This window comes from Canis lupus, chromosome 2 (assembly GCF_011100685.1).
Source record: "Canis lupus familiaris isolate Mischka breed German Shepherd chromosome 2, alternate assembly UU_Cfam_GSD_1.0, whole genome shotgun sequence".
In the NCBI taxonomy this organism is placed as follows: Eukaryota; Metazoa; Chordata; class Mammalia; order Carnivora; family Canidae; genus Canis; species Canis lupus.
In genome coordinates, this window is record NC_049223.1 from 67,876,198 (window position 1) to 67,900,234 (window position 24,037).

Below are 24,037 nucleotides of genomic sequence, written 5' to 3' on the forward strand. Positions count from 1 at the left end.
AGGTGCGGGTTGTTACTCTCATGGAGACAAAAATGGAGGCCCAAAGGGGGGGAAGGGCTGGCCGGGGTCCCCGAGCTAAGTCTCCAGTGAGTCTGAGTGTCCTCCTCCCGGCCGGCCGCGGCAACACCGAGCACCTGCTGTATGCACCCCAGCACCTCCTCGGCGCTCTGGCCCCCACTCCCCGTCCCTGCGGTGACACTCCCCGCTGCTCACGTCCGTCCGGGCCGCCAAGGCCTCGGGTCCGGGCGGGGTGGGGGGGGGAGCCCCGGCCGAGGGCAGGCGGGCCAGCGCTGGGCGCCGGGGGACCCGCTGAGTGTCTCGGGGCGCCTTCCCCCCCCCCCGGGAAGGGCAGCGCTGGGGGCCGGGGTGGGTGCGGGGGCGCGGGCGGCGCGCCGGCGAGCGCTGAGAGCCGGGGCGGCCCGAGGGCCGGGAGGGGCGGCTGCGGGGGCGCCCTCCGCCCTCACCCCGCCCCGCGCCTCTCCCCGCAGCGGGGGCGCCCCGCCCCCCGGGCGCCCGACGTGGACGCGGCCGCCGCCGCCGCCGCCGCCGCCGCCGCCGCCGCCGCCGCCGCGCGGGAGTCGCTGTCCGCGGAGCCGACATGCAGGCGGCGCGGGGCGGCGCGGGGCGGCCGGGCCGCGGGCCGGAGCGCGAGCGCCAGCGGCCGCCGGGCGCCGGAGCCGCGTCCCCCTGCGCCGCCCCGGGCCGGCCGGCGGGAGGAGCCGCCATGCACCCCGGGCCGCCCCGCGCCGCGCTCCGCCTGTGGCTGGGCTGCGTCTGCCTCGCGCTGGTGCAGGCGGGTAAGGGGGCCCGGGCCGGGCGGGCGGGAGTCCTCGGGCCCCTTCCTGCCCCCCGTCCCCGGCCTCTTCCCCGCCTCCGGACCCCCAGGCCCCACCTCCGGCCCCGACCCCGGCCCCGCCGCCCCAGCCCTGGGTCTGGGGTCTTGTGGTCCGCAGGCCCCCCCATCCCATTGCCCTGACCCCAGGCCTTTGCCTCAGGTACCCGAGCTGAGCTCCCTCCTCGGGCCCGGGGAGCAGCTGAGGACACCAGTCCCCCCACCTTGGGCCTCCCTCCCTGTCCCCAAAGCCCTGCAGGACAACTCTGCAGGTCGGAGCAGGATGGGGTCCCAGTCTGCGTGAGCATGTGTGAGGGGGATGGGAACTGGCACCCCCGGGTTCGGGGCGGGTGGGGTGGACCCCTGAGCCTGCTGCAGTCAGGGTCCGGCCTGCCCCGAGTGCCGGCCTCATCCTCACCCAGCCCAGCCTCTCCTGAGGCTCCGTATCTGTCCCTTTGGCTTCTGGCGCCTCATTCATCACTCCCTCTACCCATCCCTCTGTGGCTCAGTGCTTCTCTCCCTCCCTCCCTCCCTCTCCCCCGCCCCCCTGCTTCCTCTACGTCTGTCCCTGATAGCCCACTTGTCTGTTTTCTGGTTCTGTGTCTGCTGCCACCTGTCTGTGTCCCTCTGTCTCTCTCTGTCTCCAGGGATGGCTTTGTTGCCCCAGGCCCAGCCCCTGGGGCCTCGGGTCCACTCCTCTGTGGGGTGCAGGGTGCTGCTCAGGGCCAGGTCTTCCCCTTGCAGCACTCGCCCCCTGGGGTCGCAGACACAAGGCCCCTCTCCTGGAGCCCTTCTTCCTGCCCTCCACCATCTCTGTGCCTCACTCTCTCTCCTACTCCCTTCCCAACTGACCCGCTCTCATCTCCTTCCCACATGCAGAAGACACTACCTGCCCTATACTCATGGTTCCCCCACCCAGATCCTGCTCTGAGTGACCTCCCCCCTGCCTCCAGGGGCTGGCAGAATGTGGAGAACAGGCTCACAGAGACCCCTCCCCGTCTTCATCTGTCTGCCTCGCTACAGTATGGGGGTTCCTCTCTTGAACCTCACTCCCAACCCTTGATCCTCACTCCCAACCCAGGCCTCACCCTAGCCTGGCTCCTCTCCACCTCTGGGTCTTTCTCCTTCCCTCAAGGTCACTCACTTGACAGTGTGGTCTTGTAGAAAGAGCACTGGACTGGGAGTCCTTTTGACTGCTTTTCATCAGACTAACTTTCAGCTCTCGCAGCCCTGGCCACCGATGCCTCCCTTGTGCCTGCACCCCCCCCCCCCAACCTCTTAACACCCTTCCATTAGATCTGGCCCCAGCCCAGGCCCATCTGTTTTAGCCTGGACCCCTAATAGGGCCAATGTGACCAGTGGGGGCTCCTCACCCTGGACACGCACAGCCCGGGGCCTCTCGGGCTATAGCTCTTCAATCACTAACGAACTGAGACCCGTGTGTCAGTGCCATCGGAGGCCTTGCGTTCTTCCTTCCCCCACCATGCGGCCTTCCCTAGGTTCCCACTTAGGAGACAGTGGGCCTGGGCCTCGCGGCAAGGGGTGCTGAGGCTCAGGTGCCTCCCCACCCCCAGACAGTCCCTCGGCCCCAGTGAATGTCACTGTCAGGCACCTCAAGGCCAACTCTGCAGTGGTGAGCTGGGACGTCCTGGAGGATGAGGTGGTCATCGGATTTGCCATATCTCAGCAGGTAGCCCTCGAGGGTCTGGGAGGGCAGGACACATCGGGATAGTAGCAGGGGATGCGGAGGGGGGTGTGCAGAAGTAGAAAGGGAAAAGGAGCAGAGAGCAAGAGAGACAGAGGCAGAAGAACTGCATATATGGCTTAGAATAGGGACCCCAGAGGGGAACGATCAGTGAGGAGGGCTCCCAGGCCTTTGACTGGAAACTGGGAATCAAAGACCTGGTTTGGATCTTACACAGACCTGAGTTTCGGGCGCGGTGCAAGACCTCACTGGGGAGACAGCCTCGGGCAACTCTTCCAAGCTCTCTGCACCCGCACTGTCTCCCTCTCTGTAACATGGAGTGGCAAGAGCCATAGCTGCCCATGGAGATGAGGGGTGCGTGGGGAAGCCTGTGTGTGTAAAGGCTTGAGCTAGCGGCCCGGTGAGCCCGGTCACCGCCAGAGAGGTGGGCAGGGCGGGGTCGGTGACAGGGCGCTGACTGCAGCGGGCCTGGGGTTTGCCTTGGCAGAAGAAGGATGTGCGGATGCTGCGCTTCATCCAGGAGGTGAACACCACCACCCGCTCGTGTGCCCTCTGGGACCTGGAAGAGGACACCGAGTACATTGTGCACGTGCAGGCCATCTCCATTCAGGGCCAGAGCCCCGCCAGCGAGCCAGTGCTCTTCAAGACCCCGCGCGAGGCTGAGAAGATGGCATCCAAGAACAAAGGCAGGCCGGGGCACTGTTAGCGGGGGTGGCGTGAGCTGTGGTCAGGGCCAGAGTAGGGGGTGGCTGGAGGAAAGCACCAGTGCCCCCAAGCCCCTGTTGTCTAGTAAAGCAGTGGCCAAGAGAGGCTGTCACCCTAGTCCCTGAGACAGTGGGCATATCAACTCTCAGCGTTGGGTCAAGCCATGTTGCTGCCGCCCCAAGTACCCATCGGCATGTTCTCGAATCTCTTTATTAGGTGTCTGGGTACTTATAGAGATAAACATTTAAGCTCATGGGCTGGCCCTGGAGGGGTGGCTGGGGATGAGAAGAGCCTCGGACCTAGTGTCTCCCTCCCTGCAGATGAGGTAACCATGAAGGAGATGGCAGGGAGCCAACAGCTGCGGACCGGCGAGGTGCTCATCATCGTCGTGGTCCTGTTCATGTGGGCCGGTGAGTGCCTCCAGGCCCCTCCTCGCTTGGCCTCTGGGCAGCGGAGGCCCCTGCCTGGGCCCCTTCTCTCCTGGAAGTGGAGACAGCTGAGAGATGGACCCATTCTCTAATTTACGTCTCACAAAGAATTTAGCCGATTGAGAGCTGCCTCGGATTATTTGAGCGCTTGCCCTTCATTCCCTCCGGAATAGTTTGGACACCTGGGCGGACTCGTACCTTCTGGCCATGGCTGCAGGAGCATGCCTCCTTCTGGGCTGCTGGGCCTCCAGGTGCTCCAGGCTTGGGATCCTCTTACGCTGCTCATCCTTCTAGCTCTGGTTCTGTGACCACCTCCATTAGGTCTCCCCCATCCATCCATGAGAAAGGTTGTTTTGCCTACTGCTCTCACAGTGTACTGCTCATCCCTCCCTTTAGCTCCTCCCAGCTGAGGTCATTGGGCCCATGGGGCTCCCTGTTCCCACTTGTCTGTGAGCTACCCTCTGATAAAGAACAAATTTCATCTCTGTACTCAACCAGCATTTTCTGAATGGCCATTCTGTTCCAGGTAATAGTACTATAGTCATGACTAAAGAGCCCTGGGCTTGCAAGGAACTGGGTCTAGGAGAAGCCAGGCCCATACTTAACTATAATTCAATGTGATAAGTGCCACGTATGGGGGCAGAGGAGAGGGAATTAATTCTAGAGCTAGGAGTAGAAATCAGGAAAAACACAGAGAGGAGGAAACATGGGGATTGAGCTTTGAAGGATGAATAGGAAGTCACCAGACAGCCAAAAAAGGAACAGTGTTCTGATGACAGCATGTATAAGAAACAAATTCAGGGGCACCTGGGTGGCTCAGTCAGTTAAGTGTCTGCCTTTGGCTCAGGTCATGATCTCAGGGTCCTGGGATCAAGCCCCACGTCGGGCTCCCTGCTCAGCCAAGAGTCTGCTTCTCCCTCCCCCTGCTCTTATGCTCTCTCTTCCTCTCAAATAAATAAAATAAGGAACAAATTCAGCACAGTCTGGTTCAGTGCAGCTATGACCCAAGAGAAGAAGTAGAAACGGGGACAGTCAAGGATGGTGAGGCTTTAAAGTAGGCTGGAGCCCATTTTGAGGGACCTGAACACCATGCCAGAGCTGTATTAGCATGGTGGTTGAGAGGGCAGGCTGTATTGGAGAAGCATTTGGAAAAAATGTTGTGTAGACACATCGAAAAACAGACACTTGTAAAAACAAAAGGCAGAAAAAACAAAGGATTGTACAAAAGAGGTTTATATAAGGTATGTTATCAGACTTGGTGCAGACAGTATCTACATAATCGTAACGATGTAAACATAGTGGACCAACCCAAGATTATGATGTGAGTCTGTCAGGGTGACGAGAAAGGAAGTAGGGGGGAGGTGTTACCCTGTACCTACGATAGAAAGTCAAAATAGAAAAAAAAAAAAAAAGAAAGTCAAAATCGTATCTAAAACAGATAGATCAAGAAATAGCACTATAAATAAAGCATAGAGGTAAAAATGGAGAAGACACCTACCAGAATTGGAGCTGGCTTCCATAATTGTATCTGACTTTCAAAAACTATTACACTCACATATTCTTTGTCTGCTAACAGTAAACATTTAGCAGAGCGTAGGCCCTGGCGTGCACGTCCCAGCTCTCCCAGCTCTCCCGCCTCAGGACCTTGAGTAGGTTCCTAGGCTCTCTGCATCAGTGTCCTCACTGGCAACCTGGAGGTGATAATGAGGACTCAGTGGCATGGGCATTGTCAGTGCACGGCATAGGGCCTGGCACACGCTCAGCAAACGTTACTGTTTCTATTTCCCCTAACTGGAAAGGAGAGCTGTAGGGGAGAGGGGAGATGGGATCAGATGGGCATCGTGGGAAGATCAGCCCAGCAGCAGCGAAGGAGACGGCTGGTGGGGGACAGGTGGACATGGGAACCAGAGGCAGGCCGTTGCAGTGGTGTAGGGGAGAGGCCATCTGGAGCTCAGTATCTAACAGGAGCTCGGCAGGTGCCAGTGGGAATGAAGCGGGCAGGCGGGACTCTGGCCTCTCACTGCTCTCCTCATCCTCCTCCCACCCCCCTAGGTGTCATTGCTCTCTTCTGCCGCCAGTATGACATTATCAAGGACAATGAACCCAATAACAACAAGGAGAAAACCAAGAGCGCATCAGAAAACAGCACCCCGGAGCACCAAGGGGGAGGTCTTCTCCGCAGCAAGGTGAGGGCACGTCTCGGGTCTGGGTGGGTGGCCCCGGGGCTGTAGCAGGGTCAGCTGAGGGCTGGACGGGCTGCAGCCCGGCAGAGCCAAGCTTGGCCTCTGCAGCCTGTGTGACACCAGGGACGCTGCAAATTGATTTTGGACCTTCTCCTCTTGCCGGGTGCCAGGGGCCAGTGTGGTTAACAGAATGCAGCGTGACTGGGGAGGGGAGAATTCTTGGTTGGTATGGGACAGCACAAAGAGGGGGTTCTGGGCTTATTTCTGTCCCTGCCGTGCTGTGTGACCTTGAGCAGGTGCTTCACCTCTTTCTACCTTCATTTCCTCTTCTGCAAAACAGATATGACAACCTTGTCAGTGCTTGCTCTGAGCAGCTCAGAAGAGACGGTAGAGAAGTGGGAGGATCTCATGGTTCTGACGATGATTATCCAACAAACAAACATCTGGCCCTCTCCACATTTCCTCCTCCCTCCATCTCCTCACACCCCCTGGCTTACTGTCCTCTCTCTTGGCTTCTCTCTTTCTGGGGCATTTTCCCGAAGCCTCTTAGTAATCCCCATCTCCAGAAGCACCTCGACAGTGTCAGTGGCCGGGGCCGCCCTCTGAGGCGGGTCTGCAGGATGTGAGAGAACCAGCCGGCTGGATGGCTCTGCTGGGGGGAACTGGGGGCCTGGCACCCAGTCTTGGCTGCTAAGTGAGTGAGGCCGAAGGCTGGGTCTGAGAAGGCAGAGAGATGAGACGTGCAGGCAGGGCCACTCCTTCCCTTCCACGCGGGACAAGAGCCGGGCTTTTAGGAGGCAGCCCTTCCTTCCTTTCTTCTCGTGCCCTCCCCCATCTCCAACCTTGCAAGAAGTCTATTCAATTAGCCCTGGCTGCTTCTCTCATTTTTTCCCTCCCAGTTTCCAAACAAGCCCTCGGTGAACATCATCGAAGCATGACTGCCTGTCTGCAGGGAGAAGGATTTCATTTTTCTTCTCTGCTGGTCCCCAGGTCCATGGGCACAGGGACAGGGACTGCGGTGGGGGAAGGCACAACTCTCCCTCTTCCCCATCCTAGTCTGGTGAAGGAGGCTGAACTACAAACCCAAATTCTGCAAAAAAAATAAGCCACAAAACTAAAAGGCCTGGCCCCATTCTGGAAAAGGCAAAGCTGCATGAGACACAGCCTTCTTTCTGCCTCCTTGCCTCTCCTGGACTGGCTTCCTCCCTGAGAAAATGCACAAAGTTCCTGGGAGATGACAAGCACCCAGACCGACTCCAGCTGTGTCTTTCAGACCGAGAGCCATCAGGGAAGCCATGGGGCAGGGTCATGGCTGCCAGCAAGCCTTTTTCTGGATCCAGCCATCAAGGACTTGTTTGTGGTGTGATGCACAACTTTGCGAGTGTGTAAGATGGTATGTCTTATCTCTCTGGAAAACGCAACTGAAGGGCTTCACTCCAGAGGGCAGAGGAATTCCCAGAGCTGATTGCCTGAGGCCTCTGTCTTCTTTGGCCCTCATCTGGACTGTAACATCCTCAGTTTGGAGTCTTAAGAAGACGAAGTGGGAAAGAGACCTGGAAGGTACTGGCCCCATTTCTTTCGGAAGAGGCTGTTGGAGTTGTAACAATGCCGGCTTACACAACTGAAAAGGTATGTCCACGTGGGCAGCTGAATCACCAACTCTGGAGTAGAAGCTGTTGGAAGGCAGGCCTGGGCCATTACCGTGGACAGTCAGAACAGCCCTGGCCCCTGGGGTCTCCATATCTTGCCATCTCATCCAGGGTTCTGTGAAAGCTCCCCAGGGTCCTCATGTCCTTCCCTAGAGCCTGAGTGGTGTGAGGTGACAGGTCTCTCTCTCCACTGCCCCTTTCTGGTAAACAAAACAAAACAAAACAAAACAAAAAAAAAATGGTGCTTGATAAGGGAAGGCAGACTCTTCCCTAGGACTGACAAGTTACGGCTGCTGAATGCCTGCATGGGAAGAGATGGGCCTCTGCGTCTTCCGCTGGTGGCTAAGGATGGGCGTGTGGGAGGACTGCGCCTAGCACAAGCCTGGCACACAGTAGGCGCTCAGTGAACACCTGTTGAACTGAATGATGAGAGCAGTGGCCCCCAAGCCAGAGAGCTGAAAGCCATCACCCAATGACCGCCCCTTCCTTCCGGTCTACAAGAGCTCTCCTGGCTCGGTCAGCCACGACTCTGCTTCGCCCCGGTGTGACAGCACAGGGAGGGAGGAGAGACAGGGTGAAAGGCAGATGTCAGCAATACTAAGGGCTTCCTCATGGGAGGGCATGAGGCTCCACTCATTGTCTTGTGACTTCCATCCCTGCTGAATGGGGCTGCAAGGCCAAAGCTCCTTAGGGGAGAGGTCCTTACCTCTGATCCAGTTAGAGCAATAACCTCTTTTTAAATGGAAAATAAAAGACAAATGAAAAGGCACATCCTTGTCTTCTGGTAAATGCCCAAATGTTGCCCTCTTTTTCTGGCAATTGGCAGCAAGTCAGGATGTGTGGAGGAGGGAGTCAATTCTCTCTCTCCATTTTGGCCTGCAGCTTCTTAGGGACATGCCTGCCAGCCAAGCTGGAGTTGGAAGGGAAATCTCGAACAGATGGGGGTGCACGTGTAGGAGGAGAAAATAGCTCCTCCATCATCCTATTACTGAGGCCCCCAAATTCAAGCTTGGGCTGCCTCGCTGCACAGGTACACAGGCTGGTGCTCAGTTTTTAGAACGAAGGGTTTTCCCCTCTGGATGGGGCTGGGTGATTTCCCTGACCGAAGGAATGCAATTCTAGTTTCTCCCCAGGGTGGGGAGGGAAAGGAAGAGGAACTGCAGAAGCTGCTTGCTGCAGCCCAGTGTTCCCAGCATGCTGTCTGAGGCGGTTAAAGGAACATCATTAGGATCCCAACAGCAGGCTGAAGGGTGGAGTAATGATGTCATTAGCCAATGAGCAAACCAGTAAGTAAATGGTACACCTCGAACACTCCTGTCCAGAGCCAGCAAGAGGTTGGAGAGAAAAGGTCAGATGAGCAGGACTTAGGGTAGACTGTTCTGGAAGGTTCCAAGAGAAAAGCAAGTCTATTTTTTTTTTAAAGATTTTTATTTATTCATGAGAGACACACACAGAGACACAGGCAGAGACACAGGCAGAGGGAGAAGCAGGCTCCACGCAGGGAGCCTGATGTGGGACTCGATCCTGGGACTCCAGGATCACGCCCTGGGCTGAAGGCAGCACTAAACCGCTGAGCCACCCAGGGATCCCCAAGGAAAGCAAGTCTTAAAGGCTGGGTGGGAAAGTGGAAATCTGCCAGCACCCAGAACTCTAAACCCAAGAGAGGTACTTGCTGGGCCCTCTGTCTTGTGTGCCCATCTAGTGCCACCTGGTGGAGACACCCCTGAGTCAGCAGCAGTTACCTACAGATAGCCATATGGGGCCAGCAAGCACTGCTAATGGAAATTTAGCAGAACACTGATAGGTGTTCTGACAATTTCCACTGCTAATGGAAATTTAGCAGTGCCGGTAGCACATCAGCAGAGGGTTAAGGGGGACGGGAGACTAATGAACACTTCTGGTTTAGATAAACCCTATTCCCTTTAGTTACCTCCCTAAAACCCCAAGTTCTACAACTGAGTTTTTCTTGGACCAGCCATCGTATACAGTAGAACCCTATAACTGTGACTTGGAACAGGGGTGGGCAAGTTCTTGAGAGACTGAGGCCTGACCTGCAGGCCACACAGGGCCTGTGGGAAGATGCTGGACAGAGGCGGGACTCTGCCTTGACCCTAAGTGACCCCTCAGGCCAGCTACTTCTGGGGGGGGTGGGTTTCCTTATCTGTCAAGAAAAAGGTTAAGAACAGGACCCCAGAGCCTACTGACCACCTGGAGTAGGTGCCAGGGGGCCTTCCTCCCAGCAACAAGAGGGAAAGCCCCAGGGTCTGGGAGAGGAAGAAGAACCCTGTTTGTGTGGGCCAAGAGTCCTTTCCCCTTTCTGATCCTGTTGCTTCAAACCAGGCTTTTCAGAGTGGCCTCTTCTAGAATCTACTTTTAAGAACTCTAATTCAGCCCTTTATTTATTTATTTATTTATTTATTTATTTATTATTTATTTATTTTAATTCAGCCCTTTATAAAAACATGTAGTATCGTACCATTCCAGGCATGTGACATTTCAGACTGTTATGTTACTTTTCACCTTCTTGAAATCTTTTTGAGTTATAGGATTTTGCTTTTAAGTGGCCTCCAAGAACAAGTTGCTTCCATAAATGGGACACACGCCCTGGCTCCAGCCCCACCAAACTCCATCAGTACAATATTTCCAAACCCTCAAGTGTCACTTGAAGCTAAGTCGGAGGAGATCCTCATATACAAATAGTTCCTTTAATGATAACTATAATGATTCTGGACTACTACATGGGGAGTTTTACAGGTTGTCCAAAAGGTTACATTCCACCCCCATCTCAATGGGTGCTGGGGGAAGGTCAGATTTTCTGTCTGTGACATGTTCCAGTTGTCATTAGAGGAGGACAGGTGGGGAGGATTGAAAAGGCGCAGCTTGTTCATTAAGGAATTCCACTGCTGACCAGCTGATATTTCCTGTGACAAGTGGAAATTTTTTTCCTGACAGGTGTTCTGACATACAAAGCAAGCATACCTTAGGACCAGCTTAGGAATAATTGTTTTCTCTTAGAAAAGCAGGACAACACAAAGAAAAGCAGGGAACTCTGCTTTCTAGTTTTAGATGGTTGGGTTTTTTTTTTTTTTTTCTTCCTGTAAAAAGCTCCAAACAAGCTAGAGAATGACCCCATTCTTTTGAGAGAAGATCCATTTCTCCTCCTCCTCACTTTTCCATAACATAAAAATGAACTAAGGGTAAGTAAGGAACACCACCACTTCAGAGAATGCAGCCTGGTCCCTGAAACCTTTGATGTCTGCAGTAACATATTGCTAAAAAGGAAATAAGCAACTACTAGACAAAGGATCTGCACCTGAGAGAAACAAAATGGGTATGTATAGGTTAGGAGTACCTCAGAGTGAGAGAGTATCAAATAGCTGAGTGTTTAGCAAATTTGTATTGAAGCTTTTGCCTGGACTACAGAACAGCCATTAGACAAAACTTATGTAACAGCAAGACAGAGTCTGTCCAAACATGTTGGTACTTATTTACTCAGCATGAGTTGAGATTTTATAAGCATTGGCTAATATAGGTGACAAGCTTTTATTGCCTTCATCCTGTTTCCTGGGGTAAATCTAAGAAGCTTAGGTTCACAAAAGGGATGTAAGGAACGCTATGTCTCCCCTATCTACCCACACTTATTCCACCTGCATCCCAGGTTCAGGAGCAGTCAGTTTCTGGAGAAGTTGGATTAAGAACTACCATCAATTTTGGATGATCAGTTCTGGTTTGCCATATCCCTTTCTTCAAAAGGAGAATGCTCTGGGTTAACTCAGCTTCTTCCCTGATCAGCACCAGTTTGGGAGAGGCAGACAGGGGTCAACCACACAGCCATGGGAAGGAATGTGAGGCAGTGTTTGTCTGATCGGGCTGAGCCGTCTCCCCCTTCTGCAAAAACAGCAGCACAGTGATATTTCAGGCTTCCCCTATGTCAGGCTCCTGACATGCACTATATGTAGCTGCAAATCCCAATCAATTTCAACATTTCTTGACTGCTAGAAAGCCTTTCTCAACACTGTAATTTACCCTCAAAAGAATAGGGAGCGTGCACCCTCGCCTCCCCAGTACCACATTCTACTAACTGCCACCCCCGCCCAGACCCCACTAACCTGCCTACACAAGAAAAGGATGGAACCCTCCTTTCAAAGCCTGCAACAGACGGCCGCAGTACATGTGCCACGACAAGAACTTTTATTTCTTTTTAATGACATTAAACACAACTGGTACAAGGGAAAAAACATGATAAAGAGGAGGCACCAAACTTCGGTTTCGTAATTGATCCTGACAACTCAAGTCAATCAGGCCTGTGAGAGATGCAAAGCTATAGGTTATTGCAGGCTCTTATAAGTAAACTTCTGTAAATAGCACATTGTTACTCTTTGTCAAGACCACTGTGGTGAGAAATGTCTCCTGAAGGAAGAAAGCTAGGTAGGCAGTTAAATGCACATAACCCTTACTCAAGAACTCAGGAAATACTAGACTGTGAGCCCAAGACCACATATGAGATATGCAGCTTTAAAAACAGATTAGAACTCCAGATTTTACCCACTACCATTTCTAAGGCAAACATGCCTGATAATGAGTTTTCTTTGGCTTTGTTTTTTTTCTTCTTCAAGAATACCATGTTAACCGCTAGAGAACAGTTCTCTCCTCCCCCAGTCCAACAGATTTAATTAAGCTGCTAACGCTTTGGAAAAACAGAATTATTTGAGCAAAGAGGAAATGTGATTGTCACATTTTCTAGTTAACCCGTCACTCATTTGATTTGGCAAAGGCAATGCTGCCATCACACATTCAGACTTAAACCCTCCTGTACCAGGAATGCAGGAACATGAGCCTAAGCGAAATGCTGTCCTTTCACTCCTTGGGTTGTCTGTGGAGAACTAGACAGCTACAGTGCTAGGTATTCCAGCTATAATTAATTTTTATTATGCTGTCATTCCAAAGGTAGATGTCTGCTTCTCTTACTCCATCTTGCTAATTTAGGGAAATCTGGAAAAGTGAATAATGTAGTAAATGTCCATTATGCCAACTAAAATAATAGATTTTGACTCTTGCCTTTGAACAGAACTTTGCATTTGGTCCCAGAATCTAAACCTAATGTCCAAGGAAGAGAATCCTCACCTAGGTAAAAACAGTAAACACTTAGGGACATCCATCTAAGTTTATTGGTGGCTTGAATGACCAAACCTTCACCAAGTCAGTTTCTAAAGCAGGGTAGGGTATTTAAGATGGGTTTCTCACATACAAAGGTGGCTGATGAACCAACAAAACCCAAGAGAGGCTGCTAGCCCAGCACCACAGGCGATGCTGATAACTATGTCCCAGCCTTCAAAGAGGGTGAGCAACAGCATGAATGCCCGACTGCAAGACCTTCCGAAAGACATCTAAAGCCGTCTGTAAAGAAAGGAGAACAAACTCCTCAGACATCCACCAGGCTGGCTGCACAAAGTCCATCAACTTAAGTTAGAATACCAAACCTTAAGATCAGGTAATGCTTTTGTACATAGGCTTAATCACAAATACATTAGACCCACAGGAGCAGTTCTGTCAAACTGTGTCCCAGGAGTATGACCAAAGAAAATGGTAACATCCAGAAGCTAGAGGCACTGCTTGTTAACTAATCACAGAGACAAAAGAACACCTCTCCCAAGTCTCTCCCACAGGATGGAGCTTACGGACTGACACATCAACTCAAGACTGAAGGTGGAGCTGAGTGGATGAAACTGAAGACCAACTCACACCTCAGTAGTACTGGCTTTCTAACCCTCCTGGAGTTAAGACTCTATGTGGGAAGCTCCTTGATGAAGAGAGCAGGGAGGCGTTCTTAAGAGGCATAACTGGGTCTAACAGGATACAGGAACACATCAACAGAACCTAAGGAGCACAATGGTCACCAGGGAAAAAAGAAGGAAAATCCTTGAGAAAAGGCAGAAAAGACAATCAGTCACAAGACCACAGATTAACAAGGGTTAGTCAGCAGTCCTATGTCAGAGCTAAGATGTGTAAGATTTATAAATCTATTGTGCAAAACAAATTTAATAAAGAATGGGGGTGGGGGAGCAAAAATAAATAAATAAAGGCAGCTAGTAAGTACAAAAAGGAGAGAACATTTACACTTTTAACTTGTCCTTTCAACAGGATTTTTGTCCTGTTCCATCCTACTTCAAATGTCCTGGATTACCAACTTTAAAATACTGACAAGTACTCGGAGATTCAAATAAAAAAGTAAGAGGGGTTGATAAAAGTGACTTATGTCCATTTATAAGTCATCAGCAATAATTCACACTGGCTTGCAGCCTGGTAATCTCTTCCTTACAAGAGATTACAAGATGATTTCTTTTGGGCACCAGAAGTAGACTTCACCTCTGTGTAGAGGTGGGGGTTTGCATTTGGGGTTTGGCTTGAGCCTAGGTATTCTGGCTTAATGCTGGCTTTCAAGAAGTGGCCACCTTTGATTTAAATTAAAAAAATAAAAAATAACAGTGCTTAAATGCATGCACACAGACAAACAAGAAGGACCTTATACAAAAAAAAAATTCTCAAGTCAGCAATGGGAATTTCCAAAGGTGACAAGTTCTTTAAATAAAAATCTTGTGAAAAATAAAATTCAAAATCTACAAAGCACAAAAGAGCAAAAGATGAGATGCTGCTCTGAACAAGACCCTGGATAGGGACCTTCACTGCTGATGGGATGAGACAAATGGACTCGCTGGGAAGTCCGGGAGACGCTGGAAACGATGGTGGGTTCGCATGTTCCTGTCGACCCACTGAGTCAGACTGTATCTTTGCAAAGGTTTCTGCCGGAACCGAGCGTAGTTTCTATTAGGAGAGAAGGAAAATAAAAACAAGATGAGAGTTTCAGCTGGAATGGCTATTTGTACACAGAAAATGGCCTAGACAACTATCTTAAGAATTTATTTTTGGATATCAGATATTGATTTTACCTTTCAATCTTAATTTTAGAATTTTTATACTATTTTATTTATATGAAAGTCACAATGTGGGACACCTGGGTGGCTCAGTGGGCTAAGCGCCTGCCTTCGGCTCAGGTCATGAACTCAGGGCCCTAGGATCGAGCCCCACGTCAGGCTCCCTGCCAGTGGGGAGCCTGCTTCTCCCTCTCTCTCTCTCCTTCCCCCTCACTCATGCTCTCATTCACTCTGTCTCTCACATGAATAAATAAAATAAAAAAAAAAATTAAAAGAAAAGAAAGGCACAGAGTAAGTGCTATTTCCTTCTAACTCTAAAACCAGTTGCTGCACAGGTATTATGGTGAAGTGTGCCATATTCACAAATATTAAGAAAACCTAATATATGATGTATAATAATGTTTTAGTAGTGAAAAAATATTTTCTCCCTCAAGGAACATTTAAAACAGGATCTATATTTCATTGCTTGCATCAGGACTTCATTGTCTGACACAGCTCAAGGTTGCTCAGGACACAGGAGTTAAAATTAGAATAAAATTCCCAGAGAAGGTAAGTCATCATGTGAGTATCACACTGCAAGTTTAGAGACTAAATAATTAATAGCACGGAATCAAAGTAAACTTTCTTGATCTTCTTTAGTCACCACCAGTCCTTTAGGCTGGGATTCTGAATAAGACCCTCTGAAGTAATGTGATCTCATTCTCAACTCCAGCTATTCCTAATAACCACCTGGGAAGCTTTCTAAAGGTAGATTCTTGCCCCTACTCCCTGACATAATGACTTAGAATCCCTTGAGGCAGGGTCTCGACATCTTCATTTTTAGACATCTCCAAAAGTGATTGTGAACAGCCAAAGTTAAAAATAATTTAAACATTTTATGACATTTATCTAACCCTATATGCAAGTACTTACTGAATTCTTTAAATACTTCACCTCATTTAATGCTAATAACAATCCTACCAAAAAAATGATGCTATAATTTTGGCAACTCTAGAGGAAACACTGAGTATAAAGGCCCTGAGGTAGGAGCATGTGTGACATTCGAAAAATAGCAAAGCCAGAGGGACTAGAGCAGAATGTGCAAGAGGAAGAGTAGTAGGAGATGCAGTCAGCAAGCTAACCATGTCAGCCCAGGCCATGGTCCTTCTAGGGGATCATGAAGATGGGAAATGTGACATGGAAAGCCACTGGAACATTCTGAGCAAAGAAGAGAATCTGAATCTCTGGCTGCTGAATTGAAAATAGTAGACAGGCAAAGGCAGAAGCAGGGAGATCATGTAGGAGACTTGCAACAGTTCAAGTGAAAATGATGAGAAATTATCAGATTTGGGATATATTTTATATGTAGGGCTTACAAATTTGCTAATAGGTTGAATATGGGGTGAGAAAGGAGTCAAGGTGACTCCAAAGTTTCTCAGTATCTGGATCAAAGTAACTGAATAAATCTGTAAAGCCATACTACATCAAGAATCCAGAAGATTTCAAAATAGAAAGGTCCTCTGACATCAGTAAGTCCAACTTATTAGTTGTAGTGATGTAAGGACCAAAGAGGTGGCATGACTTGATCAAAATCATATAGCTACATTATAAACTGCAAAGCTAGAACAGAACCCATTTCCTGAATTTCAGCTCACTTCTTATTCCATTATACTCTGTTTCTTTTCCCACCTCTGGAATTAAACAATTACACCCGAACTACCCACCACATTCCTCTTGTAGCCAAATTCTACCCTTGCCCTCCTCCTCCTAATCACCCACTCACCGCATGGTGAGGTCCGAAGGATGCTGCCATTTTGGGTTCTGCATATGATGAACTTGACCCATCAAGGCATACAGTTCCCCCAAGGCACCTGTGACACAGAGGGATCGTGGTTAGGAAGCAGCTCAGTGAACTACCATGTCAGCCTAGATCAAAGCATGTGTTTTCAGGGAAAGAGAAAACAGGCACTGGTCCTGATACTATCTATGATTATCACAAGCAGTCAGCACAAAAACTATAAGCCAGAGAGGGGAGCTTGCTTTCAGATGATGATGATGATGATGATGATGATAATGATGATGATGATGGAGCAGCAATAATGACAGCCACCATTCATTCATTCAACACTTACTAGCTCCCACAGTATATGAGGAACTTTACTGGTCCCTAGAATATGGTGGTAGACAAGGCACTGTACCTGCCCTCAATTAGGTTTATAGAGGAGACTGGCGATTCCAAATCTTGTGATGAGTGCAGTGACAGGAGAAACATAGGCTGCTATGTGAGCACAGAGACTGGAGGGTGGGGATTTGAGAAAGCCCTCTCCAGGGGAAGTAAACCAGAAGCAGTGATCAAAAGGATGTCTAGAAGTTAGTGAGGTTAAGAGGGGTGGGGGTGCAGGTATCCAAGAGAAAGAGCTAATGCAAAGGCCCGGAGATACAAGACAGCAAAATACATTCAAAAAACAAGAGAAGTTGAGAATAGAAGGCAGCTGGGGCTTTTTGCTAAACAAGAACAATTGTTGGAGGCAATTTCTGAAACCCCTGGGAGCCTGGCAAGATGCTATGCACTTTTCAAACTATCTCATTTAATTCTAATAAATATCTCATATGGAGATAGATGTTATGAACATCTTTTTGGAGATGGCAGACTGTGGCTCACAGAGGTGGACTTGCCTTAAGTGCTAATTAAACCAATCTCAAAACTAGCCCCTGTTTGACTCCATGCTTTTGCCACCATCCAATAATGCTAATTTTGCACATAAGGGCTGAGACTTGGGCTAAAGCTCACAAAAACAGAAATTATGATCAGAGAGAACAACATAATTTCCCTAGACCAGTGGTTCTCAAATTTTAACATGCATCATAATCAGCAGAAGTATTATAAAACAGATTACTGGATCCCAACCCCAGAGGTTTTGGATTTTGTATGTCTCCAGTGGGACCTAAGAATTTGCATTAATAAATGTCCATGTGATGCTGATGCTGCTGGCCTGGGAACCACACGTTGAAAACTACTACCCTGGACAGTAGAGACTTTTCTTTCGACTAGCTTACATACTTCTCATTACCTTCTCCACTACACTCTCAGAAATCAAAAGTAGTTCATCTAGGCTAACGTACCATCTTTTCAAGTTCTGGTGAAAGATATTTACTTAACTTTTAGGACCACTCTAATTATTGGAAGCCTCAAGAAGTCAAGCTTTGTAGAGAAAGTATACACTTTAAAATTAGACAGAGTTAAATTAAATTCCAATCCTGCCACTAACTAGCTCTGTGACCCTGGGCAAATCATTTTACTTCTTCTAGGCCCACCTGACTCATCTATGAAATATAGACATTAATACTATCCAGCATGAAGCTGAATATTACGAACACAGTATATATAAGATTTAGCATAGTGCCTGACAAAAGCTATTGTGTAGTATGTGCTAGCTACTGTTATGGTGTTACAGCCACAAGCCTATGTTAGTTTGCAAAGACTTTTCAAATCATGTGACAATCACCTCTCTCTCTGTAGGGAAAAGTGTTTATTAAGTGGATCAGTCTACACATAAACTATGACATGTTTTATAACACCCAACAGAAATTCTCTAACCAGAATAAGATGGCATACTTCAGGAAAAATTTATAGATTACAAGCTTCTGTGCAGTTAAAATAAAAAAATTACAACCTAAGGTAAAAGAAGACAATTAACAAAATGAAAAATATATTTGAAACAGAGCTGGCAAAGTTTTAACGCCCTTATTCTACAGAAGTAATCTCTTCATAAACAAAAGAGGTCAAAGGACACAAGTAGGCAATTCACAAAAGTAATACAAATGATCAATAAACATAATGAAAAGATGTTTTATCTTACTAATATGGGAAGAAAACATATTAATCTCACTGCTTGAGAAGGAAATATAAAACCACAAAAGAATTTCTCCTTTAAGGGCAGCCCAGGTGGCTCAGCGGTTTAGTGCTGCCTTCAGCCCAGGGCGTGATCCTGGAGACCCCGGATCAAGTCCCGCGTCGAGCTCCCTGCATGGAGCCTGCTTCTCCCTCTGCCTGTGTCTCTGCCTCTCTGTGTCTTTGGTGAATAAATAAAATCTTAAAAAAAAAAAAAAAAAATTCTCCTTTAATAAGGGAAGTAGTAGGACGCCTGGGTGGCTCAGTGGTTGAGCATCTGCCTTCCGTTCAGGGGGTGATTCTGGAATCTGCAGTCAAGTCCCACATCAGGCTCCTTGCAGGGAGCCTGCTTTTCCCTCTTCCTATGTCTCTGCCTCTCTCTCTCTGTGTCTCTTAAGAATAAATAAATAAAATCTTTAAAAAGAAAAAAAAAAAGGAAAGGGAAGTAGCTTTAGATTAGAAAACCCCTTGCCTGCTGGATATGTTAAGCTAAAATCAAAGGTTTCAATTCAGATTGCCTTTCCCATATCCTACATTCAAATCACTAGCACCCTATTCATTCTAGGCCTGTAAAAAAAAAAAAAAATGTTTCAGTGAGTGAAAAATCAGCTTTGTAAGACTTTCGAGATATGTTTTTCCTGCCAAAGCATCACCAAAGGAGGGGTTGCAAGACACACATATCGTGCTGTCCAATCTCAAAATGGAATGAGATTATCTGTAGACCATGCCCTTCAGTTCGCTCATCTCTTACCAGCTAGATCCTATACAATTGCCTTGATGATAGAGGCTAAAGATATACTGTAAGCCCCCTAACAAAGAAACCTATCCTGGGGCACCTAGGTGGCTCAGTTGGTTAAGCGTCTGCCTTCGGCTCAGGTCATGATCCCAGGGTTCTAGGATTGAGCCCCGGGGGGCGGGGGGGGGGATACCCGCTCAGAGGAGAGTCTGCTTCTCTCTCTGCCCCTCCCCCTGCTTGAATTTTCTGTCAAATAAATACATACATACATACATACATACATAAATTCACTTTAAACTAAAGGGGGGAAAAACTGGTCAATTAAGCCCAAGGAGGCTTCAAGAATTAAACTGCCAGGAGTCACAATCTAGCAGTAGCAACTTATACATAGCACTTACCATGTTATCAGACATTGTCCTACGAGCTTTACATATATATATTTTTTTTTTTTTTAAGATTTTATTTATTTATTCATGAGAGACACAGAGAGAAGGGCAGAGACACAGGCAGAGGGAGGAGAAGCAGGCTCCATGCAAGGAGCCCGATGCAGAACTGGATCCCGGGAATCCAGGATCAAGTCCTGAGCCAAAGGCAGACACTCGACCGCTGAGCCACCCAGGCGTCCCGAGCTTTACATATATTAACTCACTTGTTCACTGTTATAGTAATCCTATGAGGTGTTTTCCCTGTTTCACAGATGAAGAAACTGAGGCACAGAGAAATAATTTGCCCAAGGTCACACAGTAACAGAACCTGAATTCCAACAATACCATTGAGTGGAGTTCCCTTAAAAATTTTTCTGGGACTGATATTTCATAGTGGAGATTAGAAAGCAAGAATCATATCACAGTATGTCTCTGTATATAACCAGTTGGTACCTCGCACAGCACTGTGTAAACAAGTATTCAATAATCAGGTCTCTGCCCATACACCAAGAAATGTTAGTTTTCCTTAGCAATAAGAACTTACTGATGGACTCGTATAACCTCTTTTTAATAAAACTTAATGATCTAGAGATAATGTGAGCTACATTCCAAGCATTTATTACATGCCAGGCACTTTGCTAACTGCTTTGCATTCACCCTATCAATTCTAACCACCACATGAGGCGAATAACATGATCTCCATTTTATTAGTGATTGAAGTTTAGAAAAGATACTCATCTATCATCTAGTAAATGGGAAGGCCAGGATTCAAACCCAGGTGGAGCTAATAATCCAAAACCCTACTTCAGCTCATAATTCCTATCTCTTCTGCCAAATTTAAAGATGCTGACAAGAATGGAAACGTCTGAATTTTCTCTTCACAGTCTCTAACAGATGGGCTTTCTTGGACCAACAATCAGTACCATGGGTTTATTTTAAGTTGTGGCTAAAAGGTGGCGAAGACTGTCCTTTGTTTTGTGCCTAAGAATGAAATTCATCTAAGAATGAAAGTAAAAGGAAAAAAACCCTTAACATTACAGGAATGAGATAAGCAATTCATCTAAACCTTAGTCTATAAATAGTAGCTGGCTAGTTTTGGGGACAATCCAGTCTAATAACTGTCCTTAATAAGTTAGGTCAATCAATTGTTACAAAGGAAGAATGGAAGATGCTGTATGCTTGCTCTGCCAACGGCCCTTCTGACAGGTTTTAGATGCCACCATACTTTGTACATGACCCTGTTTAATTGTCACATGACCCACAGAGAATCTCTTAGCTCGCTAATGACATAAGAGCTAGCCTGACATCAACAGGTCATTAAGTCAATCAATCAGACACTCTCTTTTGGAATGTGACTGTCGGCTTTAGTAATGAGAATGAGAGAGAACAACACACAGGGCTCCAGGAGACAACAGACACATGAGGCAGCTAATGGAGAGCAGTAGAAGCACTGGTCACAGAGAAGGATTAGAAGAATGAGAATAACTTAGCAAGGAAAACCTGAACAGGGAACAAAGGCACCTATTTCTGAGGGGGAATGGGGCCTGGATCCATGGCTGATTCTTTTTACTGTAAGAACTAACTATGTTCTTAAGTGCCTAATCTCCATCTTCTCCTGTAAATCCTTAAACTCAATTACTTAAAGGCAATCACAAGGTCTCTATTCCTTGCAATCAAAAAAATACCTAAAACAGAGAAGGGAAAGAAAGAAAAAAAAAAACTGTGTTATAGGGGTGCAAGCTACTGCTTTTATAAATACACGAATAAAAAGGAAAAAAGATTAACTGGAAAACAAGAATGCAAATGTGTCACCTCTAGGCCAACAAAACTGCGATGGTCTAGTGCAAATCTTGACTTATTTTCCTTGCAGACAGGGCAAAAAAAAAGAAAGAAAGAAAGAAAGAAAAAGAAAAAAATAGGCATTATTACATTTATAACTAATTTCTGAAGTGATGTATTAGATGGGGCTACATATGAATGTTCTCAACAATAATGCCAAATGCAGAAGCAGAATGTATATAGTAACCATCACTGCTTATGATCTCCTTTAACAATCAAAGCAGAGACTTCTACTTTTAGGCAAGATGAATGGGCTTACGCCCCATTGTAAGTAACTAGAAACTGGACAAAATATGTGAAACAACTGTTTTCAGACTGCTCAGACTCATTATTCCTGTGAGAAGGGAAACCTGAACCTGGAGGTGAACCTGGAAACTTGTCTCTGAGTCTCTAACTTTTCAAAATAAAAAGTTTAAAAATGAAGGCAAAACACACACTTCGTAAATAAAACAAAAGCAAAAAGCACCGAAAATGGTAAATATGTGAGTTAATATAACTTTTTTCATTTAAAAAAGTCTTTACAAGATAACTGTTTAAAGTGAAAATAATGTATTGAAGGGTTAAAAATATGTGTATGTATAAAATGTATAAAAACAATAGCATAAAAAAAACAGAATGGAGAGGTGCCTGGCTGGCTCAGTTGGAACAACACGCATTCTTGGTCTTCGGGTCATGAATTCAAGCCCCACGTTGACTGTAGAGAGTACTTAAATAAATTAATAAACAACAACAAAAAACTCCTGGAGATTTGGAAGTGTACTGTTATTAGGGCCTTATTTTATATGTTAAGTGGTGTATTATTTGAAGGCAGACTGGTAAACAATAGAAATGTAGTTCTCAAGGTGTATTCAAGAGTCCCTGAGAGTCTCTCAACACCCTTCTGAGGCTTTACAAGGTCAAAATCATTTTCGTAACAACATTAAGATGTTATTTGTTCTTTCCACTTGCATTCTCTCAAAAGCCTGCTATGGAATTCTCAAGAGGCTATCTGACATGATACAGAGCACAGAACTACATGTAAGGATCTAGCCAGGCATTACAAGAGACTTATGAAAATCTGAATGCCATTCTTCTCCCTCAATTTTTGGTTTTGTTTTAAAAAAGTTATTTTTAGGTGCCTGGATGGCTCTGTCAGTTAAGCGTTGGACTCTTGATCTTGGCTCAGGTCATGATCTCAGAGTTGTGAGATTAAGCCCTGTGTCAAGCTCTGCACTGGGTGTGAAGCATGCTTAGGATTCTCTCTCCCTCTGACCCTCCCTTTCTCTTAAAAAAAAAAAAAAAAAAAAATTTGTAGAGGTGCCTGGCTGGATTTGTCAGTGGAGCCTGCCATGGTCTCTGGGTCATGAGTTCAAGCCCCATGTTGGGAACAGAGTCTACTTTTTAAAAAATATTTATTTTTATTAAAAATTTATATTAACATGCAATGAGCTTATTTTTAAATATATTAATAAAGACTTAAGGGACGTCTGGGTGGCTTAACGGTTTGGCGCCTGCCTTCGGCCCAGAGTGTAATCCTGGAGACCCGGGATCAATTCCCACAACAGGCTCCCTGCAGGGAGCCTGCTTCTCCCTCTGCCTGCGTCTCTGTCTCTCTCTCTGTGTCTCTCATGAATAAATAAATAAAATCTTAAAAAAAGAGAGACATTTTTCAGTTCTTTCAATAGGAGTAAAGATAGGTGTAACCCACATAAACAAAAACTTTAGGGTCCTGAATTTGTGAGACTGTAAATGGGTCCTGATGCCAAACACTTTGAGAACTACTACCTTAGAACAACCACTAAAAATAAAAGAGATATAGGTAATAAAACAACCATGGAAACAAAATGGAATACTAAAAAATACTTTAAAAAGCCAGGAAAAGATGAAAGAAGACACAAAGAACAAATAAACAAATAGAAGACAAGCAATAGGATGGCAGATTTAAAACCAGCCATACTGGGGATCCCTGGGTGACTGAGCGGTTTAGCGCCTGCCTTTGGCCCAGGGAGTGATCCTGGAGTCCTGGGATCGATGGAGTCCCAGGTCAGGCTCCCTGCATGGAGCCTGCTTCTCCCTCTGCCTGTGTCTCTGCCTCTCTGCCTCTCTCTCTCTCTCTCTCTTTCTCTCTCTCTCTCACATGTGTGTCTATCATGAATAAGTAAATAAAATAAAAATAAATAAAACCAGCCATACTAACTGGACTAACATTCAAATTAAAAGACTGAGACTGGAAGACTGGAAAAAAGAAAGCTAGATTCAACTATATAGTGTCTCCCAGAAATCCACTTTATTTTGTTTTATTTTATTTTGGAGTGGAGGGGGACAGAGGGAGAGGAGAAGGGAGAGAGAATTTTTTTTTCTTAAAAGATTTTATTTATTTATTTATGAGAGACACAGAGAGAAAGGCAAAGACAGAGGCAGAAGGAGAAGCAGGATCCACACAGGGAGCCCGTATGTAGAACTCCATCCTGGGACCGCAGGATCACGCCCTGAGCCAAAGGCACACGCCCAAATGCTGAGCCTCCCATGAGCCACCCAGGCGTCCTGAGAGAATCTTTTTTTTTTTTTTTAAAGATTTTATTTATTCATGAGAGACACAGAGAGAAAGGCAGAGACATAGGTAGAGGAAGAAGCAGGCTCCATGCAGGAAGTCTGATGCAGGACTTGATCCTGGGATCGAGGATCACGTCCTGGGCCCAAGGCAGGTGTTAAACCACTGAGCAATCCAGGAATCTCAAGAGAGAGAATCTTAA

General features: G+C 47.2%; 2 protein-coding genes across 12 annotated transcripts in view; one reads left to right on the forward strand and one right to left on the reverse strand.

Annotated features, from left to right (window-relative positions):
• The first annotated feature begins 702 nt into the window (after positions 1-702).
• On the forward strand, positions 703-8,271 carry FNDC5 (fibronectin type III domain containing 5). 3 transcript variants are annotated; one of them, XM_038531201.1, is made up of 6 exons: positions 703-797; positions 2,407-2,522; positions 3,025-3,223; positions 3,563-3,652; positions 5,723-5,856; positions 6,753-8,271. In XM_038531201.1, exons 1-6 carry the CDS (start codon positions 725-727, stop codon positions 6,789-6,791), a joined length of 651 nt encoding a protein of 216 aa, XP_038387129.1. In that variant the 5' UTR covers positions 703-724; the 3' UTR covers positions 6,792-8,271. The 3 variants fall into 3 exon arrangements, with proteins under 3 accessions (XP_038387129.1, XP_038387128.1, XP_038387127.1); XM_038531200.1 differs by lacking the exon at positions 703-797 and adding an exon at positions 1,007-1,142 and having other exon boundaries at positions 6,194-8,271; XM_038531199.1 differs by lacking the exon at positions 703-797 and adding an exon at positions 1,008-1,142.
• Positions 8,272-9,896: 1,625 nt separating this feature from the next.
• S100PBP (S100P binding protein) overlaps positions 9,897-24,037 on the reverse strand; it is a 54,568-nt gene continuing 40,427 nt past the window's right edge. For 7 of the 9 annotated variants that reach the window (XM_038531196.1, XM_038531197.1, XM_038531192.1 and 4 more), the window contains 2 exons: positions 16,197-16,284; positions 9,897-14,324 (listed from right to left, as the gene is read on the reverse strand). In XM_038531196.1, coding sequence (XP_038387124.1) covers positions 14,183-14,324; positions 16,197-16,284 — 230 coding nt within the window. In that variant the 3' untranslated portion in view covers positions 9,897-14,182. The remainder of the gene's footprint in view (positions 14,325-16,196; positions 16,285-24,037) is intronic. The other 2 variants (XM_038531195.1, XR_005355878.1) reach the window with 2 other exon arrangements.